Source organism: Haliotis cracherodii, unplaced genomic scaffold (genome assembly GCF_022045235.1).
Source record: "Haliotis cracherodii isolate W230 unplaced genomic scaffold, xgHalCrac1.p SCAF_27, whole genome shotgun sequence".
NCBI classification, from domain to species: domain Eukaryota; kingdom Metazoa; phylum Mollusca; class Gastropoda; order Lepetellida; family Haliotidae; genus Haliotis; species Haliotis cracherodii.
Window position 1 is genome coordinate 3219001 of NW_027266283.1, and position 21963 is coordinate 3240963.

The following is a 21963-nucleotide window of genomic DNA, read 5'->3' on the forward strand; positions in this document are numbered from 1 at the left end:
ATATTCCAAATGTGATACGCTTTTAAACATAGAAATCGACTTAAACAATTTTAGGTTCATTTTTACATCCAGTTATGTTCCCTACCCTGACAAACCAAACGGGTGTTCGACCGCCTCCGCGGTCTAGTGGTAGCCCGGAGAGCGGAAGGTCCGGGGTTCGATCACCGGCCGCGTCATACCAAAAGACGTTAAAAGATGGTACTTGTTGTTACCCTGTCTGGCGCTCGGCATTAATGGGCTAAACCAAGGACTGGTCGGCTCGGAGTCAGTATACTGTGTCTGAGTGGGATATTCATGTTAAACTGCGGCATGGTATCTCAGTGTGCTAGCACTATACATCGGCATCAGTCCGGACTAGTACAAGCAGCCACACACACACACACACACACACACACACACACACACACACACACACACACACACACACACGTCGCTATATAAGTGCAATAATCTTGGACGCGACGTTAAACCCCATTTCACCTCACCTCACCAAATGGGTGTTCGTATAACTGAAGACAATTAACAACCTTCTAGCAAGTCAAACAACGTTGTTGACACACACAGGTCACATACACGCGCTGAATGGCACAGGTTTAACGCTGTTATCGCAATCAGTCTTTGATCATCTCGCCTTTATTCCGAATCAAGGGGAAACGATACCATGGCCTTGTTCTATGTTTAATGTTTTCATACGATCAGTCAATGTTATTTATTGTACACGGTGTAAAATGGTTCTACCATTTCAGCCCTAATGTAAGCTCTCATTTATAGACCTGCAAGTAGTGTTGTGTAGCTTGTTTTCATTAGCTTTCGCCATGATTCTGTATGACAGTTTACCAACTATAGACCCAGCGTGCTTTGTGACAATGAATGTGCTTTGGCGTCCCGGTACAATAGACTGAAGGAACTTTGTTTTATAGCACACAGCGACAATAATTGCCGCAGAACAAACAAGGCTACTAAGTAACAGATGGGGAGTTTATCCATCCTGTTATTGATTCATTCGTGCAGAATGAGTATCATTTAAATATTCCCCAACTGAATAACTTCGGCAAGTCGAACACCATGACGGGCGATACACGATTTTACAGAGCAGAAGAGCTCCTGCTTCACTTGGTGACAGTTGCCTGGACTGAGAAGATGTCGTTACAGTGACGGACTGCATATATTCATGATATTGAGGCTTATGTTCCTATTTAGTTATAATATATTCTTCAATCATTAAGGAAGCGACACCACCATAGTGCGTTACTGTTGGATATATTCAGGAAGCGACATTAGCGATGCCTTCATGTTGGATATATTGACGGAACGTTAGTGATGCCTTCTTTGTGTACATCTGAAGGAACAGACGGCATCAGTTCGAGCGTTCTTGTTGGATACCTTGCACATTTACAGTAAGACTGCCAGGGTTCCTGACCTTGCATCTGATGTTGGCTATGAGCAGTGTAGTTCTAATTGTTCACGACGTCGCTTTTCCTCTTTCCATTCCGATTCAGTCGCTTCAGGCCATTCTATTTTATTCCCGTGATCATTGAGTATATATGCCGCAAGCAACATGGGTTGTCGACTCGGATGCGAGTGAGTGAGTGAAAGAGAGAGGGGGGAGAGGGGAGAGAGAAAGAGGAAGAGGGAGAGAAAGTGGAAGAGAGAAAGATAGAGGGAGAGAAAGAGAGGAGAGAGATAAATAGGGGAAGAGGAAGAGGGAGAGAAAGGGGGAGAGGAAGAGAGAAAGATGGAGAGAGAGAAGAGAGAGAGGTAGAGAAAGAGAGGAGAGAGAGGGAGAAGAGAGAGAGAGAGAAAGAGAGAGATTACCAATTACATTGTACTCTAAATTCATATCTTCTATTGCAGACCGAGCGTAAACCGGACATCATGGTGTGCCAATGGAACGAGTCCAACCAGCTGGAGAGCTTCGGCTACTGCTATTGGGACATCCACGGCTGGTTCAGCCTCATCATCTGCATCTACGGAGTCATCACCAACATCATCAACATCATGGTCCTGACCAAGAAGTCCATGTTGAACTCGATCAACCTCATCCTAACAGGCATAGCGGTGTCGGATCTGATCACCATGCTGTCCTACATCCCCTTCGCCATCCACTTCTACCTGATGAACGACCTGACCGTCACGCCTCAGCGCTACTCCTACGGCTGGATTGTCTTCATGGCCGTCCACATGAACCTGACCCTCACCACCCACACGGTGTCCATCTGGCTCGCCGTCATCATGGCGATTCTGAGGTACATCTTCGTCCGACCGACATCCCGAGGGTCGAAAACGCTCGACAACCATTCCACGTTCCTTGTCATCATTTTCTCCTATATAGGGTCTGCGGTTCTAATTATTCCCAACTGCATCACGACAGGGATTAAGGAGATCTACGACCCTACGTTCAACGCCTCTCTGTACAGACTCAATCCCCCAGCTATTGGGAAGAATGACACGGATGTTATGGCACTGGTGAATTTCTGGCTTTACCCTGTTGCGGGTAAGATGATTCCAATAGTCTTGATATCCATATTTGGAGGTCTTTTACTCCACACGCTTCGGGAGACGGACAAGAGAGGCCGACGACTCAAGGGGGGCAACTACGGTTCGCAACACAAGGCCCATAGACGTACAACGATGATGCTTCTAGCGGTCATCGTGATGTATATTTTGTCGGAGGTGCCACAGGCTATTCTCGTTATTCTGAGCGCTTGCGTGGATGGATTCTTTATCAAGGTATACGGACCCCTCAGTGACCTGATAGACTCTGTCGCGCTGATTAACAGTGCCGTGAACTTCGTCATGTATTGTACCATGAGTACCCAGTTCAGGCGTTGCCTCATGGAAATGATACACCACTGGCTTCAGTTTATTCGAGAGAAGAGCAAAGTGGCTTGGCCGAACAAGGAAACCTCGGAGGCAACGTTCGTATGAAGGCTCCGCCGGATACCTCAGGACCTCTTAATCAATAACGACACCGTGTGCACGAAGACTGTTGTCCACGGGGTTCCGACAGGTGTTGCAGTGCATGTGCCTACATCAGATGCGGCGCTAGTCCAGTGTAAATATCACCAGTAACACGACCATGGGTCGTATTGTGTTGTATATATAGTTGATAACACTGTGATAGATATACGTGTGTTGTTGGTAATATACATAGCAACCAAAGATACATTGTGTGAGTTATCGAGATGTAAACATCGTTATTATGACTATTTAGTAATTGCATGTGTGCTTTGTTTCAGTATTCCAGCAAAACACACACACATATGCACGCACGCACGCACGCACGCACGCACGCACGCACGCATCACTAGCATCTGTTGTTTCCCCTTTTTCAATCTATTATATACCCTTTAGTACCCGGGGCTGGTACATAGCGTTTCGTTCTCTTGTCAGTCTATTTTAAATGTCAGTATTCTATGCCAGGGTGAAAAGCCGGTTCTGCATAATCTCACACCCCTTGTGTGCAATTAACGTCTGTTTACACGTGGTGTATGGGTGGCATCTATCAGACACGTGGTGTCTGGTGGCATCTGTCATACACGGAGTGTCTGGTGTCATCTGTCACACATGTGGTGTCTGGTGTCATCTGTCATACACGGAGTGTCTGGTGTCATCTGTCACACACGTGGTGTCTGGTGCCATCTGTCACACACGTGGTGTATGGTGCCATCTGTCATACACGTGGTGTATGGTGCCATCTGTCACACGCATGGTGTATGGGTGTCATCTGTCACACACGTGGTGTATGGGTGCCATCTGTCACATACGTGGTGTATGGGTGTCATCTGTCACACGTGGTGTCTGGTGTCATCTGACACACACGTGGTGTATGGGTGTCATCTGTCACACGTGGTGTCTGGTGTCACCTGTCACACGTGGTGTCTGGTGTCATCTGTCACACATATGGTGTCTGGTGTCATCTGTCACACACGTGGTGTCTGGTGTCATCTGTCACTCACGTGGTGTCTGATGCCATCTGTCACACACGTGGTGTAGGGTGCCATCTGTCACACGTGAGTGTATGGGTGTCATCTGTCACACGTGGTGTGTTAGAGTCGTGTGACGCACATGAGTGAGATTTAGACGGGATGTGTAAACGCATGCGTTATGTATAGTTACAAATGAACATACGCATATATATGTCATATGTACTCACGTGATCTGTTCACACACAAGATATGGAAGACATACGCATATGCTACAAATACACAAATGCGATTTGCATCATACAGTTCCACAATTATATTTCACCCACATGATGGATCATATCACTTAAATACATTTATTCACAAATTGATGTCGAATTCACTGCTTCGAAATTGCCTGTTTGAATTCATTAATATATTCATGTAAATATATTCATATATACTGTTGGAAGGTATTAAATTAAATATCATACATGACAAAATGCTACGCGAAGGGCCATCTTCCCTTGTATATTCCATTGCGAGCTCAAACATTCCAGAGGGCACGGGTAGCCCAGTCGATTAAGGCACCACAATTCGTTGTGCAGAGTTGCGTCCCTTGGGCACGCCAGAAACCTATGATTGTGGGTTCGAATCCCGGTTCGCCCCGATTATGTTTCTAGGTTTGTCAGCACCATACCCGTGCTCGTGGGTTTCACCGAAGTGATAAACTGGTCGCATGGTTCTGCACTGGTCATCCTGAGAAATCCTGTGTAGAAACACATTCGCCTCTAGTTACATGACATTTCTAGTCTAATTACAATGCCATGTCTTCAACCGCGAAAAAACACTAGTCAATGTACTATTTAAAAGAAGTTAAAGAACATGTTTTAACTTGACATGACAGATTAACTCTAGCCATATGAAACAATCGGGTGTTCCTTAACTTCTTTTGAGTAGTATTTATCGATCCTATCCATATTAATTTCAGATATAAATGTCTGAATAGTATTAACTGAAGACAGAATTTTAGGTGTTGTTTTACGTAATTGAAAACTAAAAGAATTATTGTTAAACTTGATTATGTCTGTTTAACCATCGCTCACTCCTGCAACGGTTTGTAAACACTAATCTGTGGCTAGATAATATTTTGCAAAAATAAATTGGTTCAATGCAGAGTGGGGTAAATAGCGACAATAAACTTTCTATAATCATACATAAATTTCTTACATTATTCCTGTCTTGTTTAAAATGGTGTAAATTGTGCCGAAAAAAGCAAATTTATTGATTTTCAAAGTAAGATGTCTAAGACACCCATCAGTAGAAAATTAATTTTAAAAATTTAAAAGCTAATATAAATAACAACCATATAAAAGAATTTTTGAGTGCTTATTGAGAGCCAGCGCAGTTAAGTTTTGAGATATAATATCACCTACTTAAGATAATTGAAAATAAACATCTGATAAAATCAACCGAGAGGTATAGTTTCCTTTGCCCCTCAATTAATTTCGAATCTATATGTATCAACGATGGGCTGAATATTGTAAAATCATATCTGATAAATTATATTCCTCTTTAAAGATACCCCACTAGTTTCAGTGCACTTGGTTATCAATGATGTTTTTTAACTATCGGTGAGGTGAAATGGGGTTTAACGTCGCGTCCAAGATTATTGCACTTATTTAGCGACGTGCATGCACGTGTGTGTGGCTGCTTGTACTAGATCGGACTGATGCCGATTTATAGTGCAAGCTCACTGAGATACCATGCCGCAGTTGTACATGAAATCCCCACTCAGACACAGTACACTGACTCCGAGCCGACCAGTCCTTGTTTTAGCCCCTTAATGCCGAGCGCCAGACAGGGTAACAACAAGTATCATCTTTTAACGTCTTTTGGTATGACGCGGCCGGGGATCAAACCCCGGAACTTCCGCTCTCCGGGAGGACGCTCTACCACTAGACTAGAGGCGGTCCCTACACGTAAGGATTTACGTTACAACATAACTGCATAATCTGCGACATATATCAACCACGGGTTCGCTTTTATATTTATACAATTCCACATCTTATATTACCATTTAAAACTAATGATACCAAGGGGAACATTATTAAATTAAATTCGGACATTTTGTCGCATCGTTACATCTTCATATGATATATCCTATTATAATTTCTTGCTCCATAGGCATCCTACTTTATGTAATCCCCGCTTTCCGGGAACATTTCGCTCACGCCCTCCAATAATTATCTCAACATCTCCCGGGAGGCATCGCTGCCGCAATGATCACATAACCCTGTCAGGAGTTGGTGACAGTTTCAGTGAGTCGGTGCAAGTGAACTTCATGCCCGTCGACGTTGTACTTAATGACCCACAAGCTGCCGTTGCCGAAAAATACCGAAAGGAATGCACGTCTCGTGTTTTAATGAAGGAAATTATTCTTTTTTGCAGAGGAAGGGTCGATATTGCACGTGTACCGTACTAACCAAAGTGTAGTACCTATTTCAAACAGTAGATCGCCAAGCTGAGGCTAGTGGTCCAGTGGTATGTCCTACACAGTGTGTTCCTATTTGTGGCTTGAGAATCGCTTCTTCACATTCGTTAAAAATAAACGTTGGGAAAACCCATTTTTCTCCATCAACGGATGTGCTGACCTACATGTAGACGAAGAGTTGAATGTCCTCCAACATGCTATGTGTGTACTGCATATACACAACCAATACTCCTACATGCCATATGATACTGCATATACACAACCAATACTCCCACATACCATATGATACTGCATATACACAACCAATACTCCCACATACCATATGATACTGCATACACACAACCAATACTCCCACATGCCATATGATACTGCATATACACAACCAATACTCCCACATGCCATATGATACTGCATATACACATCAATACTCCCACATGCCATATGATACTGCATATACACAACCAATACTCACACATGCCATATGATACTGCATATACACAACCAATACTCCCACATACCATATGATACTGCATACACACAACCAATACTCCCACATGCCATATGATACTGCATATACACATCAATACTCACACATGCCATATGATACTGCATATACACAACCAATACTCACACATACCATATGATACTGCATTTCACAACCAATACTCCCACATATCATATGATACTGCATATACACATCAATACTCCCACATACCATATGATACTGCATATACACATCAATACTCCCACATACCATATGATACTGCATATACACATCAATACTCCCACATACCATATGATACTGCATATATACATCAATACTCCCACATACCATGTGAATAATGCATATACACAACTAATACTGTATTATGTCAACTATGTCACATACATGTATACATGTAAGTCATGTATAGCTAGGGTATACGTTTCATGTTATGTACTCATATCGTCCTATTTGTATATATTGTTCACTATTGAAAGTCACAATGTTTTACAAAAAAATAGTCATTAGTTGGAATGTGATCATTGTTATTACAGTACATATATGTCATACGTCATTCGTGTCATCATGGAAGATATATCAGGGCTGATATACCGAGATTCCACAGATATATCTATGTGTATCAGGATACTAATGTTCCTGTATGAGATTGAACATCTCAGTTCTTCCACACGCTAAGGAACAGAAATTCAAGAGTGCGAAATCGGCTGTAGTGGAAGCGCTCGTAAAATATCCAAATTATCATCAAACCAAACTATAACATTCTGAAACATTTCTGGATGACGTCTTTGAGTGAGGCGAATAGCGTTCTTATTTGAATCAAGGTGACGATATTTGAAATGATAAACTAAATCGCATTTCTGTCATAAAATTCGTCAGGACTGTCATAAATTTCTTCGTATCATTCATCCAAGAAATTGACATGTCATTTTATTAAGTCGCCATTTAAATACGAAGCAATATTCAATGTCTTTTTAATAATACAATTGGTATTAGTGTTGATTGTAACAAGAAACCTATAATAAGTCGTATCAGAGATACATGAGATAAATTTGTGGAGCGTTTTTTCCTCAAAACATACCTGAAGTTGTTATTTCAAAACTTCACGCATATTTCTTAACATGTGTTAAAGACCCCTTGTACTGGCAGAATGACAGGTATGTTTAAGGGGAAAATAAATCCCTCAGCCGATATATCTTCCTTGTTCACATGTGTCATGTGACTAATGGCAATACAATAGTTGTGTCTATAGTTGTTATATGTAAAAAAGATGGACGTTGGAAATAAAATACCGGTATCAAGATGTACTTACTCCGCTTTTATTGGGGTTTTTTTTTTGTTCTTTCAGTGTGGCCCATAAGGGACATGGAGTCTGTTTTTCCATATTTTGATATTTCACTTACTTTTATCGTAACCTTTTGCAAATTAACACGATTTGTCTTGCAAATATGTGATAAATCATGTGTAAAGAAGATATTGAATCGCTGAAAAGTGAAACGAAAATGTCCAAAACTTAAATGAAAATATCAAAAACAAAAACGAAAATGTCAAAAACTAAAATGAAAATGTCAAAAACAAAAGCGAAAATGTCAAAAACTAAAATGAAAATACAGGAAACTATTTCCACCGCGGTGATAATGTTTCCACCGCGGTTTCATTTTATTTTTTGACATTTTCGTTTTGGTTTTTGAGATTTCCATTTTAGTTTTTGACATTTTCGCTTCACATTTCGGCGACTCAATAGCTACTTGAAAGTACATTTTCCATGTTTCGGTTGTTTTTATACATGATTTATCACATATTTGTATGACAAATTGTGTTAATTTGCAAAAGGTAACGATAAAAGTAACAGACTCCATGTCCCTTATGGGCCACCGTACAAAACATCACACTGACAGCTATAACAGCCTAGAAACTAGAGCTCAATTTACGCAAGGAGAGATCAGGGCCCCGTTCCACAAAGCGATCGTAGCGCTAAGGTGATCGTAACGTCCGTCCGTACCATAGACATATGCAATGATCGCTTAGTGGAACGGCGCCCAGGGCCTAGGTTCAAGTCATTCACGGGTTCAGTGAACACTGAATGGCTTTAATGGGTCACGACAGGTCGTTCCAGATAGCTTAAGTAGATCCTTGGGGAGACATTAGCACCAAAAGTGATGCAATCTGGTGTGTTAGATAGACAATCAGGTCGGATGCGTTGCACATATGTGGCAAGTTATTGTATTTTGTGAACAGGCACTGGGGTCCAAGAATCTGCCTGCTTCCCGAATAACGGTCCTTCGTGCTATGCCACAACACCGTCGCTATGGTGATCCTTGACGTGACAGCACCGTTCTCTCCATTAAGTTTTAACGCCGCACTCTAGCAATATTCTAGCTGTATTACTTGCGGCCCGTAAATACTCTGGACCAGACAATTCAGAGATTGGATACTGTGGACAACGATCCGCGCGATCTGTGTACGATGTCAAGTAATCAACCAAGCCCTCGAGCCTGACCCTCCGATCTGTCTGGTCGCTTCTTAAGACAAGCATGGCTTGCGAGAGACCTGGTCGCCGTTGTACAAAACAACCTAAGCGCTACGACTGTCGTAAGTGTGTGTTAAAGTACGATCACCCTAGCTCTAAGATAGCTTTGTACAAGGGTACCCAGTTCTAAACCGGAATCCCAACGCTGTCTCGCCGTGCGCTTTGATGAGACGGCATACGGTTATTTAGTTAAGGACAAGACTCACACAGTTCAAAGCGGCGTTCACTCACAAAACAAGAAGGTGGAAAGAACCGCGCTATTACGTTTCGCAATTGTGACACGTGACTTCACTTCCCACTGAGCATTGACGTAGAAAAACCCCGCACTGAAAAACGCCAGCGATCTGATTGGCAGTGAATAAAACAAGATTTCCTCCACATCGTCTGCTAAATGAATGGCGCGACGTTTTTCATTGCGGGGTATGTCAAGAACAAGGTCAGCTATGACGGACGGGACACGGCAAAGGACTTATTGAGACGCGGAAAGAATGGCGATTGGCGGGCAACATCCATGCAACATGTTTTTGTTCGTGGTATTTGTGTACACAATCCAATAAACAAAACAATCAGTAAGTTAGTGGTACAAATTCTGAGTATTTTGCCTCGGAATCGAAAGATCACGATATTTTGAGCATCTGAAGATGCTAGCTCGAAAAGTACGGCTTTGATTTCTTTCATTTTTGTCTCATGGTGTAGCTAAACAAATTCTGAGTATTTTGCCTCTGAATCGAAAGATCACGATATTTTGAGCTTTTGAAGATGCTAGCTCGAAAAGTACGGCTTTGATTTCTTTCATTTTTGTCTCATGGTGTAGCTAAACGTATTGGCTTTACATGAGTGTAAGTTTTATTGGGGTATTTACAATAGACATTGTGGAATTCGTGCTCGGACGAACTTAGTGAGTTAGCCTCGTCACATCTCTTTCCTTTTATACTGACACTGTGTGTAACCATATATCTTGTAGCTACTATCTTTTGCCTTACAGGGTATCAGGTGAAATGGGGTTTAACGTCGCGTCCAAGATTATTGCACTTTTATAGCGACGTGCATGCACGTGTGTGTGTGTGGCTGCTTGTACTAGATCGGACTGATGCCGATTTATAGTGCACGCCCACTGAGATACCATGCTGCAGTTTAACATGAATACCCCACTCAGACACAGTATACTGACTCCGAGCCGACCAGTCCTTGTTTTAGACGCTTAATGCCGAGCGCCAGACAGGGTAACAACAAGTACCATCTTTTAACGGCTTTTGGTATGACGCGGCCGGGGATCGAACCCCGGACCTTCCGCTCTCCGGGCGAACGCTCTACCACTAGACCACGGAGGCGGTCCTTTTGCCTTACAAGCGCCTGTGGTCGCTCGCTGCAACCTTGAACCGACACTGATCGTAGCCTTGACACATATACCACATCACGTCCTGCATCTTTGGATGCTGTAGGATGTTTAGAACATCCTTGTAGAGAAAGCTGCGCTGGGCACAGTTGGACACAGTGGTTGTTGACGACATCTAGACGCATATAAGTTGGAGGATCAACAAGAAGAAATCATCAATCCGTAAAACCACATCGTCAAATTACATCATTATCATAAATAAATGCTCAGTATCAATAAATATACGTAACTTGTGAGTGAGTGAGTGAGTTTGGTTTAACGCCGCTTTTAGCAGTATTCCAGTTATATCACGGTGTGTCAGCTTAATGTGGGAGGAAAGCTCAAAGTGATGCAGGTCTCAGACGTTCACAACTTCGGTGAAACCCACGAGCACGGGTATGGTGCTGACAAACCTAAAAACTTCATCGGGGCGAACCGGGATTCGAACCCACAATCATAGGATTCTGGCGCGCCCAGGGGACGCAACTCTGCACAGCGAATCGCGGCGCCTTGGCCGACTGGGCCACCCGTGCCCCCACATATCTTGCACAGTATGGTGCTGACCATTACTACCAGTCTCATCTGAGAAATAGTTCATTAGTTCATTGGAATATTTTCCCCGGATAATGGCGTTGACAGGTTAACCCAAAAGTGGCATAAAACCAGAAATTCCAAAGTCCGTGCAGGTCATTCATTACCTTACCCACTATCGTATTTGCATACATGTGACGTCACATAATATCAACTGACAATCGGGTTCAAGAATTTCTGTACCCAACTTGCAAGACTCGGTAAATTATGCATTCCGTCTGTCAGCACCTGTGGGAAATTTGAATCAGTCCTTAGCTCCGGGGGGCTGGGAATGCGTATGTTCTGAAGGCCAAATCATACTACTTGTTGTGGCGTGAATAACTGAAGTGATAAGATGCATTATACAGGAGACCCTTGACGCCTGTGCACTCCCGGAGATGATACACTTCTGTTGCTTTTATCCTGGAGGATTCATTACGAGCAGGATTTGACCTCCATCTGAAATTTAGATAATAGTTGGAAGCAATTGATGTACATCGCCTCTGTATAGCATTGTTGTTTTCAATAGTGTGGGTGATTGATCATGGTGTTACGGGATTTCGCTTATCTCACGGCCTGTTGGGCAAATGTGAGAGGAGGTCTCAAAGTGACACAGTTGGATGGTTGCTAGCTCTTACTCTGGTTATGATGGATTGCACGGCTCACGTGGGTCTTTGGTTTTGTTGTGAGAAGTCTTCACAGGGTGGTGTGTAGAATTTGGAGTCTAAACTCTGAAGACTGGAGGCTAGAGGATAGAGTTTAGAAGACAGGGGTGAATTAAAGCTTGGGGACTGAAGTAAAGGTTGGAAGGTGAAGGTTGAATAGAGGCTGGTCGGCACAGGCTGGGAGAGGCTTGAGGGTAGAGACTAGATGCTCGAGGTAGAGGCTAGATATTCGAAGGTAGAGGCTGTAGGATAGAGACTAGATGCTCGAGGTAGAGGCTAGATATTCGAAGGTAGAGGCTGTAGGATAGAGACTAGACGTTCGAGGATAGAGGCTGGAGGGTAGAGACTAGATGCTCGAGGTAGAGGCTAGATATTCGAAGGTAGAGGCTGTAGGATAGAGACTAGACGTTCGAGGATAGAGGCTGGAGGGTAGAGACTAGATGCTCGAGGTAGAGGCTAGATATTCGAAGGTAGAGGCTGTAGGATAGAGACTAGATGCTCGAGGTAGAGGCTAGATATTCGAAGGTAGAGGCTTTAGGATAGAGACTAGACGTTCGAGGATAGAGGCTGGAGGGTAGAGACTAGATACTCGAGGTAGAGGCTAGATATTCGAAGGTAGAGGCTGTAGGATAGAGACTAGATGCTCGAGGTAGAGGCTAGATATTCGAAGGTAGAGGCTGTAGGATAGAGACTAGATGCTCGAGGTAGAGGCTAGATATTCGAAGGTAGAGGCTGTAGGATAGAGACTAGATGCTCGAGGATAGAGGCTAGATATTCGAAGGTAGAGGCTGTAGGATAGAGACTAGATGCTCGAGGTAGAGGCTAGATATTCGAAGGTAGAGGCTGTAGGATAGAGACTAGATGCTCGAGGTAGAGGCTAGATATTCGAAGGTAGAGGCTGTAGGATAGAGACTAGACGTTCGAGGATAGAGGCTGGAGGGTAGAGGCTAGATGCTCGAGGTAGAGGCTAGATATTCGAAGGTAGAGGCTGTAGGATAGAGACTAGACGTTCGAGGATAGAGGCTGGAGGGTAGAGGCTAGATGCTCGAGGTAGAGGCTAGATATTCGAAGGTAGAGGCTTTAGGATAGAGACTAGACGTTCGAGGATAGAGGCTGGAGGGTAGAGACTAGATATTCGAGGGTAGAGACTAGATACTCGAGGGTAGAGACTAGATACTCGAGGGTAGAAATTGAAGGGTAGAGACTAGAAGTTGGAGGGTAGAGGGTAGAGACTAGATACTCGACGGCAGTTAAGCTACAATTGCAGTGTAACTTAGTGAGTTAGCCTCGTTAGGTCGGGTAGCCTAGTTGTTAAAGCGTTCGCTCGTCAAGCGGAAGGCCCGGGTTCGATTCCCGACATGGGTACAATGTGTGAAGCCCATTTGGGAGACTGGAGGGTAGAGACTTGATACTCGACGGTAGAGACTGGAGGGTAGAGACCAGATACTCGACGGTAGAGACTGGGGGGTAGAGACTTGATACTCGACGGTAGAGACTGGAGGGTAGAGACTAGATACTCGAAGGTAGAGACTAGATACTCGACGGTAGAGACTGGAGGGTAGAGACTAGATACTCCACGGTAGAGACTAGATACTCCACGGTAGAAACTGGAGGGTAGAGACTAGATACTCGACGGTAGAGACTAGATACTCGACGGTAGAGACTGGAGGGTAGACACTTGATACTCGACGGTAGAGACTGGAGGGTAGAGACTAGATATTGGAAGGTAGAGACTGGGGGGAAGAGACTTGATACTCGACGGTAGAGACTGAAAAGTAGAGACTAGATACTCGAAGGTAGATACTAGATACTCCACGGTAGAGACTGGAGGGTAGAGACTTGATACTCGACGGTAGAGACTAGATACTCCACGGTAGAGACTGGAGTGTAGAGACTTGATACTCGACGGTAGAGACTGGAGGGTAGAGACTAGAAACTCGAAGGTAGAGACTAGATACTCCACGGTAGAGATTGAGGGTAGAGACTTGATACTCGACGGTAGAGACTGGAGGGTAGAGACTAGAAACTCGAAGGTAGAGACTAGATACTCGACGGTAGAGACTGGAGGGTAGAGACTTGATACTCGACGGTAGAGACTGGAGGGTAGAGACTAGATACTCGAAGGTAGAGACTAGATACTCCACGGTAGAGACTGGAGGGTAGAGACTAGATACTCCACGGTAGAGACTAGATACTCCACGGTAGAAACTGGAGGGTAGAGACTTGATACTCGACGGTAGAGACTGGAGGGTAGAGACTAGATACTCCACGGTAGAGACTAGATACTCCACGGTAGAAACTGGAGGGTAGAGACTAGATACTCGAGGGTAGAAATTGAAGGGTAGAGACTAGAAGTTGGAGGGTAGAGGGTAGAAACTAGATAGTCGAGGGTAGAGACTAGATACTCGACGGTAGAGACTGGAGGGTAGAGACTAGATACTCGAGGGTAGGGCTGGAGGCCACATAGTGTCATACAGTCGTTTTATTTGGGATTCTTATTCATCCGCTGTGGAACATATGAAAGAGTAGCGATCATGCATCTTTTTCTCCCGAAAAGTCGCAACTCACATCAATCTTCATTTAACTGAGACATTACCAATGTTTAACTCCTTCACTCATTCACTCTTGTTCAACTATAACTCATAAGAGTACGGAAGTACTATATTCTCAGGCTGTGATAGTTACGATAAATACTTTGTATAAAGGCAAGCCATAACAATGTCAAATAAAATAGCTGTACAAATGTCAAACCAAAGGGTTAATGCGAACGTTTATCTGTTGTTTAACGCCGCATTCAGCAGTATTCCAGCTATATGACGGCCGCCTGTAAGCAATCGAGTCTGAAACAGATAATGCAGAGATTGATATCATGAGCATCGATCAACGCACGACCAGCGAGACTGACCACCTGCTCCCGTTAGTCGCCTCTTACGCCAAGCAGGGGTTGTGGAAGGCCATTCTAACCCGGAATAATCTTCACGAACCTAATATGTGCTTTTTATATAAAATTCGTGCTTTGAATCAGTTTATATCAACATCACGTTACTTCTTCATAACATTCCGACATAAACTAAAAACATCTTTACAAAAAGTGTTGCAATCTTGAAATATTGAACCAAGAGTCCTGTAAATCTTCTACGTGTGTTTTTAGCTAAGCTACAATTGCTGTGTTAGTTGGATTTATCCTCCGGGGATATATTTTATGTGAACAAATTTCCATGTGTTTTTGTGTCTTTCGCTTTAGCTTCGGTTATAAAGGTCCACAGATTGATCGTCTCAAGATACATTTCACAAGGGCGGTTTCGCCATGCAACGGCCTAGGTAACGAAAACAGATACCATTCTGATGATATAGACAATGGTTCATATAAAACTGAATGGTTAAACTATTGATAAATCTTAAGACAGCTGTAGGGAGTTCCTAATGTTGAGGTCGATAGGAACACTGATGGCGGTAGACAGATTATACTGTATAGCTCAATAGGGTCACAGATAACGGTAGACAATACCTTCTGTTGTGCTTAACAGGGTCACGGATAACGGTAGACAACTCCTACTGTTGTGCTTAACAGGGTCATAAATAACGGTAGACAACTACTGTTGAGCTTAATAGGGTCACAGATAACGGTACACAACTCCCACTGTTGTGCTTAACAGGGCCACAGATAACGGTATACAATACTTACAGTTAAGCAATGTCTTATCACAGATTAGGGAAGACTATTCCTGCGGTTGATCTCGACATGATCACAGACAACGGTAGATAATCCCTCCTGTTAATCTCAATAGGGTCACAGATAGCGGTAGGTAATTCCTACCGTTAATCTAAACAGGATCACAGATTTCGGTACACAGCATGACATACTGACAACACGTAGATGGCGTTTGACAGACATGCTAACAGCCCCTGAACACACACGCAATTATCAGAACCTCCGATGAAATAAGACAAGATCACAATTCACAGTTTACCAATTCTAATGCTGAAGTTCGACTTGATCTAACACACATACACGCACACACGCACACACGCACAAGAGCACACACACACACACACACAAACACAGAAACAGGCATGAGTGAGTGAGTGAGTCATCGCCTAACAGACAACCGAGGACATCTAGACATATTATAGCTTGATTCTACTATTGCCTCTATTGTCATATATCTTATTTTATTAGACTGTAAACTTCATGACTATTACATGGCAGCAAACAGGGTCGTTGAGCTCATTCAGGAAATATAACAGCCAGGAGCCCTTACTTTGGGGGCACGGGTAGCCCAGTCGCTGTGCAGAGTTGCGTCCCTTGGGCACGCCAGAAACAATTGATTGTGGGTTCGAATCCCGGTTCGCCCCGATTATGTTTCTAGGTTTGTCAGCACCATACCCGTTCTCGTGGGTTTCACCGAAGTGGTAAACGTCTAAGACCTGCATCACCTCGGGCTTTCCTCCCACATTAAGCTGACACGACGTGATATAACTGAAGTACTGTTAAAAGCGGCGTTAAACACAACTCACTCACTCACTCACTCACTCACTCACTCACTCACAACTTGTAGTTTACTTACTGTCGGTAATTTTTTCAAATATGATACAAGTTGGAACCTATCACTAAATACATGTGAATGGAATTGATTAATGTTGACGCAAAGGGAAACGTACAGGAACACAATACAAGCCGGAAGTTAACAGATCCAGGTTCCAATCCCCCGTTCACGTGAAGTCAGCTTCTGGTGCGCCCCCTTGTGATCTGGATTGCCCAGAACCCATCCATCATTCATGGCAGGCCAAAGTCTCAGTGCCACCCCGGTCGGGTAGCCTTGTGGTTAAAGCGTTCCCTCGTCACGCCCAAAACCCAGGTTCGATTCCCGACATGGGTACAATGTGTGAAGCCAATTTCTGGTGTCCCCCGCCGTGATATTGCTGGAGTATCGCTAAAAGCGGCGTAAAACCATATACACTCACTCAGTGCCACCAATTAGACTGCACGTGACTGCTGAAGTAAGGCAATGCCGATGGCGAGTCTCTTATATTTTTTACCATGAGTCTTTTAGCACCAAAACATTACAAAGTCACGAACAGCAACAAGGAGGAAGTATTCAGTGATGAGTTGCTGATCAGATCAAATTAAACATGCAAAAAAATGCCCAACCACCAACCGTACCCATCTCGTTAATGTTAAAATGTCGACCCGAGAGGATCCGTGGTAGAATAGGTATTCAGCAACCCATGTTTGCCGTAAAAGGCGACTATCCTTGTCATAAGAGGCGACTCACGGGATCGGGTGGTCAGATTCTCTGACTTGGCTGATGCATGTCATCGATCCCAATTGTTGGGATCGATGTTCAAGATATCAATCACTGGATTGTCTAGTCCAGACTCGATTATTTACAGACCTTCGTCATATAGCTGGAATATTATTGAATGCGGCGTTAAACAACAACATAAAAAATAATAATAACGTGTATCACTTGAACGAAAATCATGGGAGAGAGGATGTTAAGTTGCTGAACTTCATAGAGCTATAATTTGCATACGCCTATGGTTATTGCTTAATCGAAATTACACACTTTTTTAACGATTAAGGATTACATGACATCAACAAAACGTATTTCATAGAAATAGTTACTTGATACACATCGCTTCTGATTGCTCGTAACTATTTTATACACAGGGGTCTTATTATTGAAATCACCGAACCGGTTTCAAATCAGATTATCAGTAGGATACTCTAAACAATCAATTAATCGCAGTGTATAAGTTTGACAAATCACATTCAACCAAATACGTAAATCATGATAACGACGTTGCCGGAGTTGGCGACAAAATGGGCATGCCACTTTAAGTGACCGTGATTAAGGAGAAACCTAGTCATCAGGGGAAGTGTATTGAATATAGCAAATCAGGGAATAGTAGTCATTTGGCAAATATTATCTGGTATAAAATGAGTTGCTTTTTAATTCCATGCTGTGCTTTAGATTGGTTTCAGAGTCGCAATGTAAACAACCTGTTTCGTTGGTTCTCGTTAGTCGGTGCCCGTTTGTCATGAGGTACAAATTGGTGAGAAATACCCAAGGTCTGAAATACAGTTGGAATTATTCAGAATAAGGGAATGATTAATGGTTATGATAACAATCTTGCTGACATTCCAGTCAACTCATTTTCCCGGCTTTGACGATGCACAGTCAATTATCAATAATAGCATTACGATAATACTAACGACCATGGCCACAACGCTCAACGATAGTACTAACGACCATGTCAGACCGCGGATGCGCCGTACGTTGTTGATGTGCTGATAGTTCGTCGTAGATATCCTTGTATGCTGTCGTCAAACGGACTCGAAATGAGCAACACTGAATCAGTGAAAGGCTGAGAATATGACTAAATGAACGGATATTGTTGTATTCCACATTTATGAATTTTCATTCCGACGTTAAATAATTAAACATTTACGTATCTTAATTTTCCCAGCCGCTGTGGAAAATTATACCCCCATGTAATAAAGAAAATACTACTACCATTGCACACACAAAAAACAGGTCAGCTTGATCTTTGTTCTTTGTTTATTAAAAAATGATTTCGAAGCAAAGCGATTCGACCTTCGTCATGAATTCATTTAAAACCTGGTACCAAACGTATTTAACTTTAAAATGTCATAAAATGATTACAAAATAAGTTTTAAAAAATAAGTTTCTTGTTTCCTTTCGTCCGTCTGATCACTTGCTGGTTGAGGTTGGAGATTTAAAAAAACACATCAAGGAAATATTGATGGCCTACCTAGTAACTAATTGCGTCAGGACTGCATCGGCGACTGGCGACGCCGTTGGGGTCAACAATGATGCAGACCACACAACTAGTCATTGACAATATTTCCAATAAGTATACTCATATATAAGAGAATGGTCTCGTTTTGGCACAACCATATAAGTAATAATCGACCTGTTATAATTTTTTCAACCCTAATATTGAAATACATAAATTATATAAATAATATTAATAACAATAGAATCAACTGGATTGAGTCCATTAAGTGCTTATTAAACAGGTGTGGTCTTTCTGTAGATTTTAATCAACCGGATTCTGTCACGGCTGGTTAGTCCAAAAAATTGAAAACATTTTAAAAGATCAATTTATTCAAAAATGGAATATCGATTTAACTACAAGCTCCAAAGCTTGCAACTGTAGAATTAACAAAACAAATGTCAAACTTGAACAATATCTTCTCTTATCACCAGAAATCTTTACTCCAATTTTAAAATTCAGAACCCTAAATAATAATTCACCGATTTAGACTGGCCGCTGGGAGGGCATCCCACGCGAATATCGCACATGTAAGCTTTGTACCTCCCCTGCCATAGCCGACGAGTTCCACTACAGCCTTAGATGTGAATATTTTGACCAGCAAAGAAAAACATTAATTGATGATAGATATCTAAAATTTCCTTTTGGCATTTGATGTCAAATATGAGAACTTACAATCTTAAAAAACTGTCTAAATTTGTAAAAATATTACTTTCTGCACTAAAGTAAAGCACTGTTGCCATTTGATCACATTGTATTTTTGTATAAATGTATGCTATTATGTTGCTCATATACCACCGGTCGGCGGTTTGAGTTAAGAAGAACTTGAACTTGAACTTGGACATTACTGAGCTGTAGGACCCGTGAAGATCCGGGGTAGAATAGCTCTTCAGCAACCCATGCTTGCCGTAAAAGCGACTTTGCTTGTCGCAAGAGGCGACTAACGGGATCGGGTGGTCAGGGTCGCTGACTTGGGTGATGGATGTCATCGATCCCAATTGCATATCGATGCTCATGATGTGAATCACTGGATTGTCTGTCTTACAGACCGCCGTCATATAGCTGGAATATTGCCGAATGCGGCGTTAATCAACAAACCAACCAAACCGGGCCAGCTGTAGAGACCGGAAAGTTGTGATGGGTACCAAATGAATGCTTGATACAGCGGCAGGCAAGGATACCCCGTCATGACCACCAGACTTAGGTGCTGAAGCATCAGCCAATCAACCAGCATCACCTGCTTCTTTGTTCTACAGGTAGACATCAACCAATTTACGTTTTATTCACATTTTGTGCATAGTCGTCAAAACAGCACAGTATCTTTAAACCTGCACAAAACCAATAACTCAATTTCTCAATGCGTAATCTAACCAATCCTCTGTATGGCTGCAGGTACCAAACTCTACTACTCCAAAGACTTTAGTTGAACCGATGCTTGGGGTATTTGTCTGGCGAGATGACAGTGATAATGCTCTTCAACCCTGCACAGCACTGGTTAAACTGGAGTCTATAATAGGAAGATAACACCGAACCCATACAACCAGGAATGTGACGCCAAGAAGCTACATCTGAGTAGAAAATAAAATATTTGTTCCAAACAACCTAATCGGTATATTTTCGTTGCTGGAAAATCCATTTAGATAGCGATGGCAAGTCAGAATTTAAGTGGTATATTAGGCTGGGGCGGGGGTGGGGGTCGGCTGGGGTGGGTGTCGGCTGGGGTGGGGTCGGCTGGGGTTGGGGTCGGCTTGGGTGGGGTCGCCTGGGGTGGGGGTCGACTGGGGTGGGGCTGGGATTTTGTGTTGAGACCAGATATTTCTTTTAGCTACTGAAACAGCAAAACCAGATATGTTTTTAATTAAAGCTGTGTGCAAATTTTTTTTTTTAAACACATTACGACAATGTAAATATAAGGCAAGAAGGCAAGCTCTGAAGTTCCCGTTCACTTAGGAGAAAGCGATCATATATGGGATATAGCAAATGATATTGAGCACTGAGTCGAGTCGAGAGCCTTGGTCTAACCAGAACAACGACTAGGTCGAGTTGAGAACCTTGGTCTAACCAGAACAACGACTAGGTCGAGTTGAGAACCTTGGTCTTACAGAATAACGACTAGGTCGAGTTGAGAACCTTGGTCTTACCAGAACAACGACTAGGTCGAGTTGAGAACCTTGGTCTAACCAGAACAACGACTAGGTCGAGTTGAGAACCTTGGTCTTACAGAATAACGACAAAGTCGAGTTGAGAACATTGGTCTTACAGAATAACGACTAGGTCGAGTTGAGAACATTGGTCTAACCAGAACAACGACCAGGTCGAGTTGAGAACCTTGGTCTAACCAGAATAACGACTAGGTCGAGTCGAGAACCTTGGTCTAACCAGAACAACGACTAGGTCGAGTTGAGAACCTTGGTCTTACAGAATAACGACAAAGTCGAGTTGAGAACATTGGTCTTACAGAATAACGACTAGGTCGAGTTGAGAACATTGGTCTAACCAGAACAACGACTAGGTCGAGTTGAGAACCTTGGTCTAACCAGAACAACGACTAGGTCGAGTTGAGAACCTTGGTCTTACAGAATAACGACAAAGTCGAGTTGAGAACATTGGTCTTACCAGAATAACGACTAGGTCGAGTTGAGAACATTGGTCTTACAGAATAACGACAAAGTCGAGTTGAGAACATTGGTCTTACCAGAATAACGACTAGGTCGAGTTGAGAACATTGGTCTTACCAGAATAACGATAAAGATTGGGTCGGGCTGAGACCCTGCTAAACCAGTGTTCAAAAATTAGTTGACATACAACGTCCTGTGTGAACCCGGATCAAAGGCCAATTGAGCCGAGACAGTGAAATCTGAGCATACCCGATATGTCACTGTTACCATGTAGACTGTAGTGCTCCAGAAATCCGGACTCCTAGATACATTACTGAACCCATAATTGACAGTTTCTCTGAAGACAATCTGCCTCTGAGGAGATAAAAACCATCACATTTTCGTTCCAAGTGTTACGTCTGGCTTCTTTCCAAAAACATAGGTTGTTAAAGCAATAATTGTAATGGGAATTTTAATAGGTGGTTTCTCGGCAAGGCATCATTTAGTGTGCCTCTGAGAAG

At 42.9% G+C, this 21963-nt stretch overlaps 1 protein-coding gene across 1 annotated transcript in view; it reads left to right on the forward strand.

Annotated features, from left to right (window-relative positions):
* The window catches only part of LOC139473252 (G-protein coupled receptor dmsr-1-like), a 58928-nt gene extending 55482 nt beyond the window's left edge, over positions 1-3446 (forward strand). The window contains exon 2 of the mRNA XM_071255789.1: positions 1855-3446. Coding sequence (XP_071111890.1) covers positions 1876-2928 — 1053 coding nt within the window. The 5' untranslated portion in view covers positions 1855-1875 and the 3' untranslated portion in view covers positions 2929-3446. The remainder of the gene's footprint in view (positions 1-1854) is intronic.
* Positions 3447-21963: the final 18517 nt, after the last annotated feature.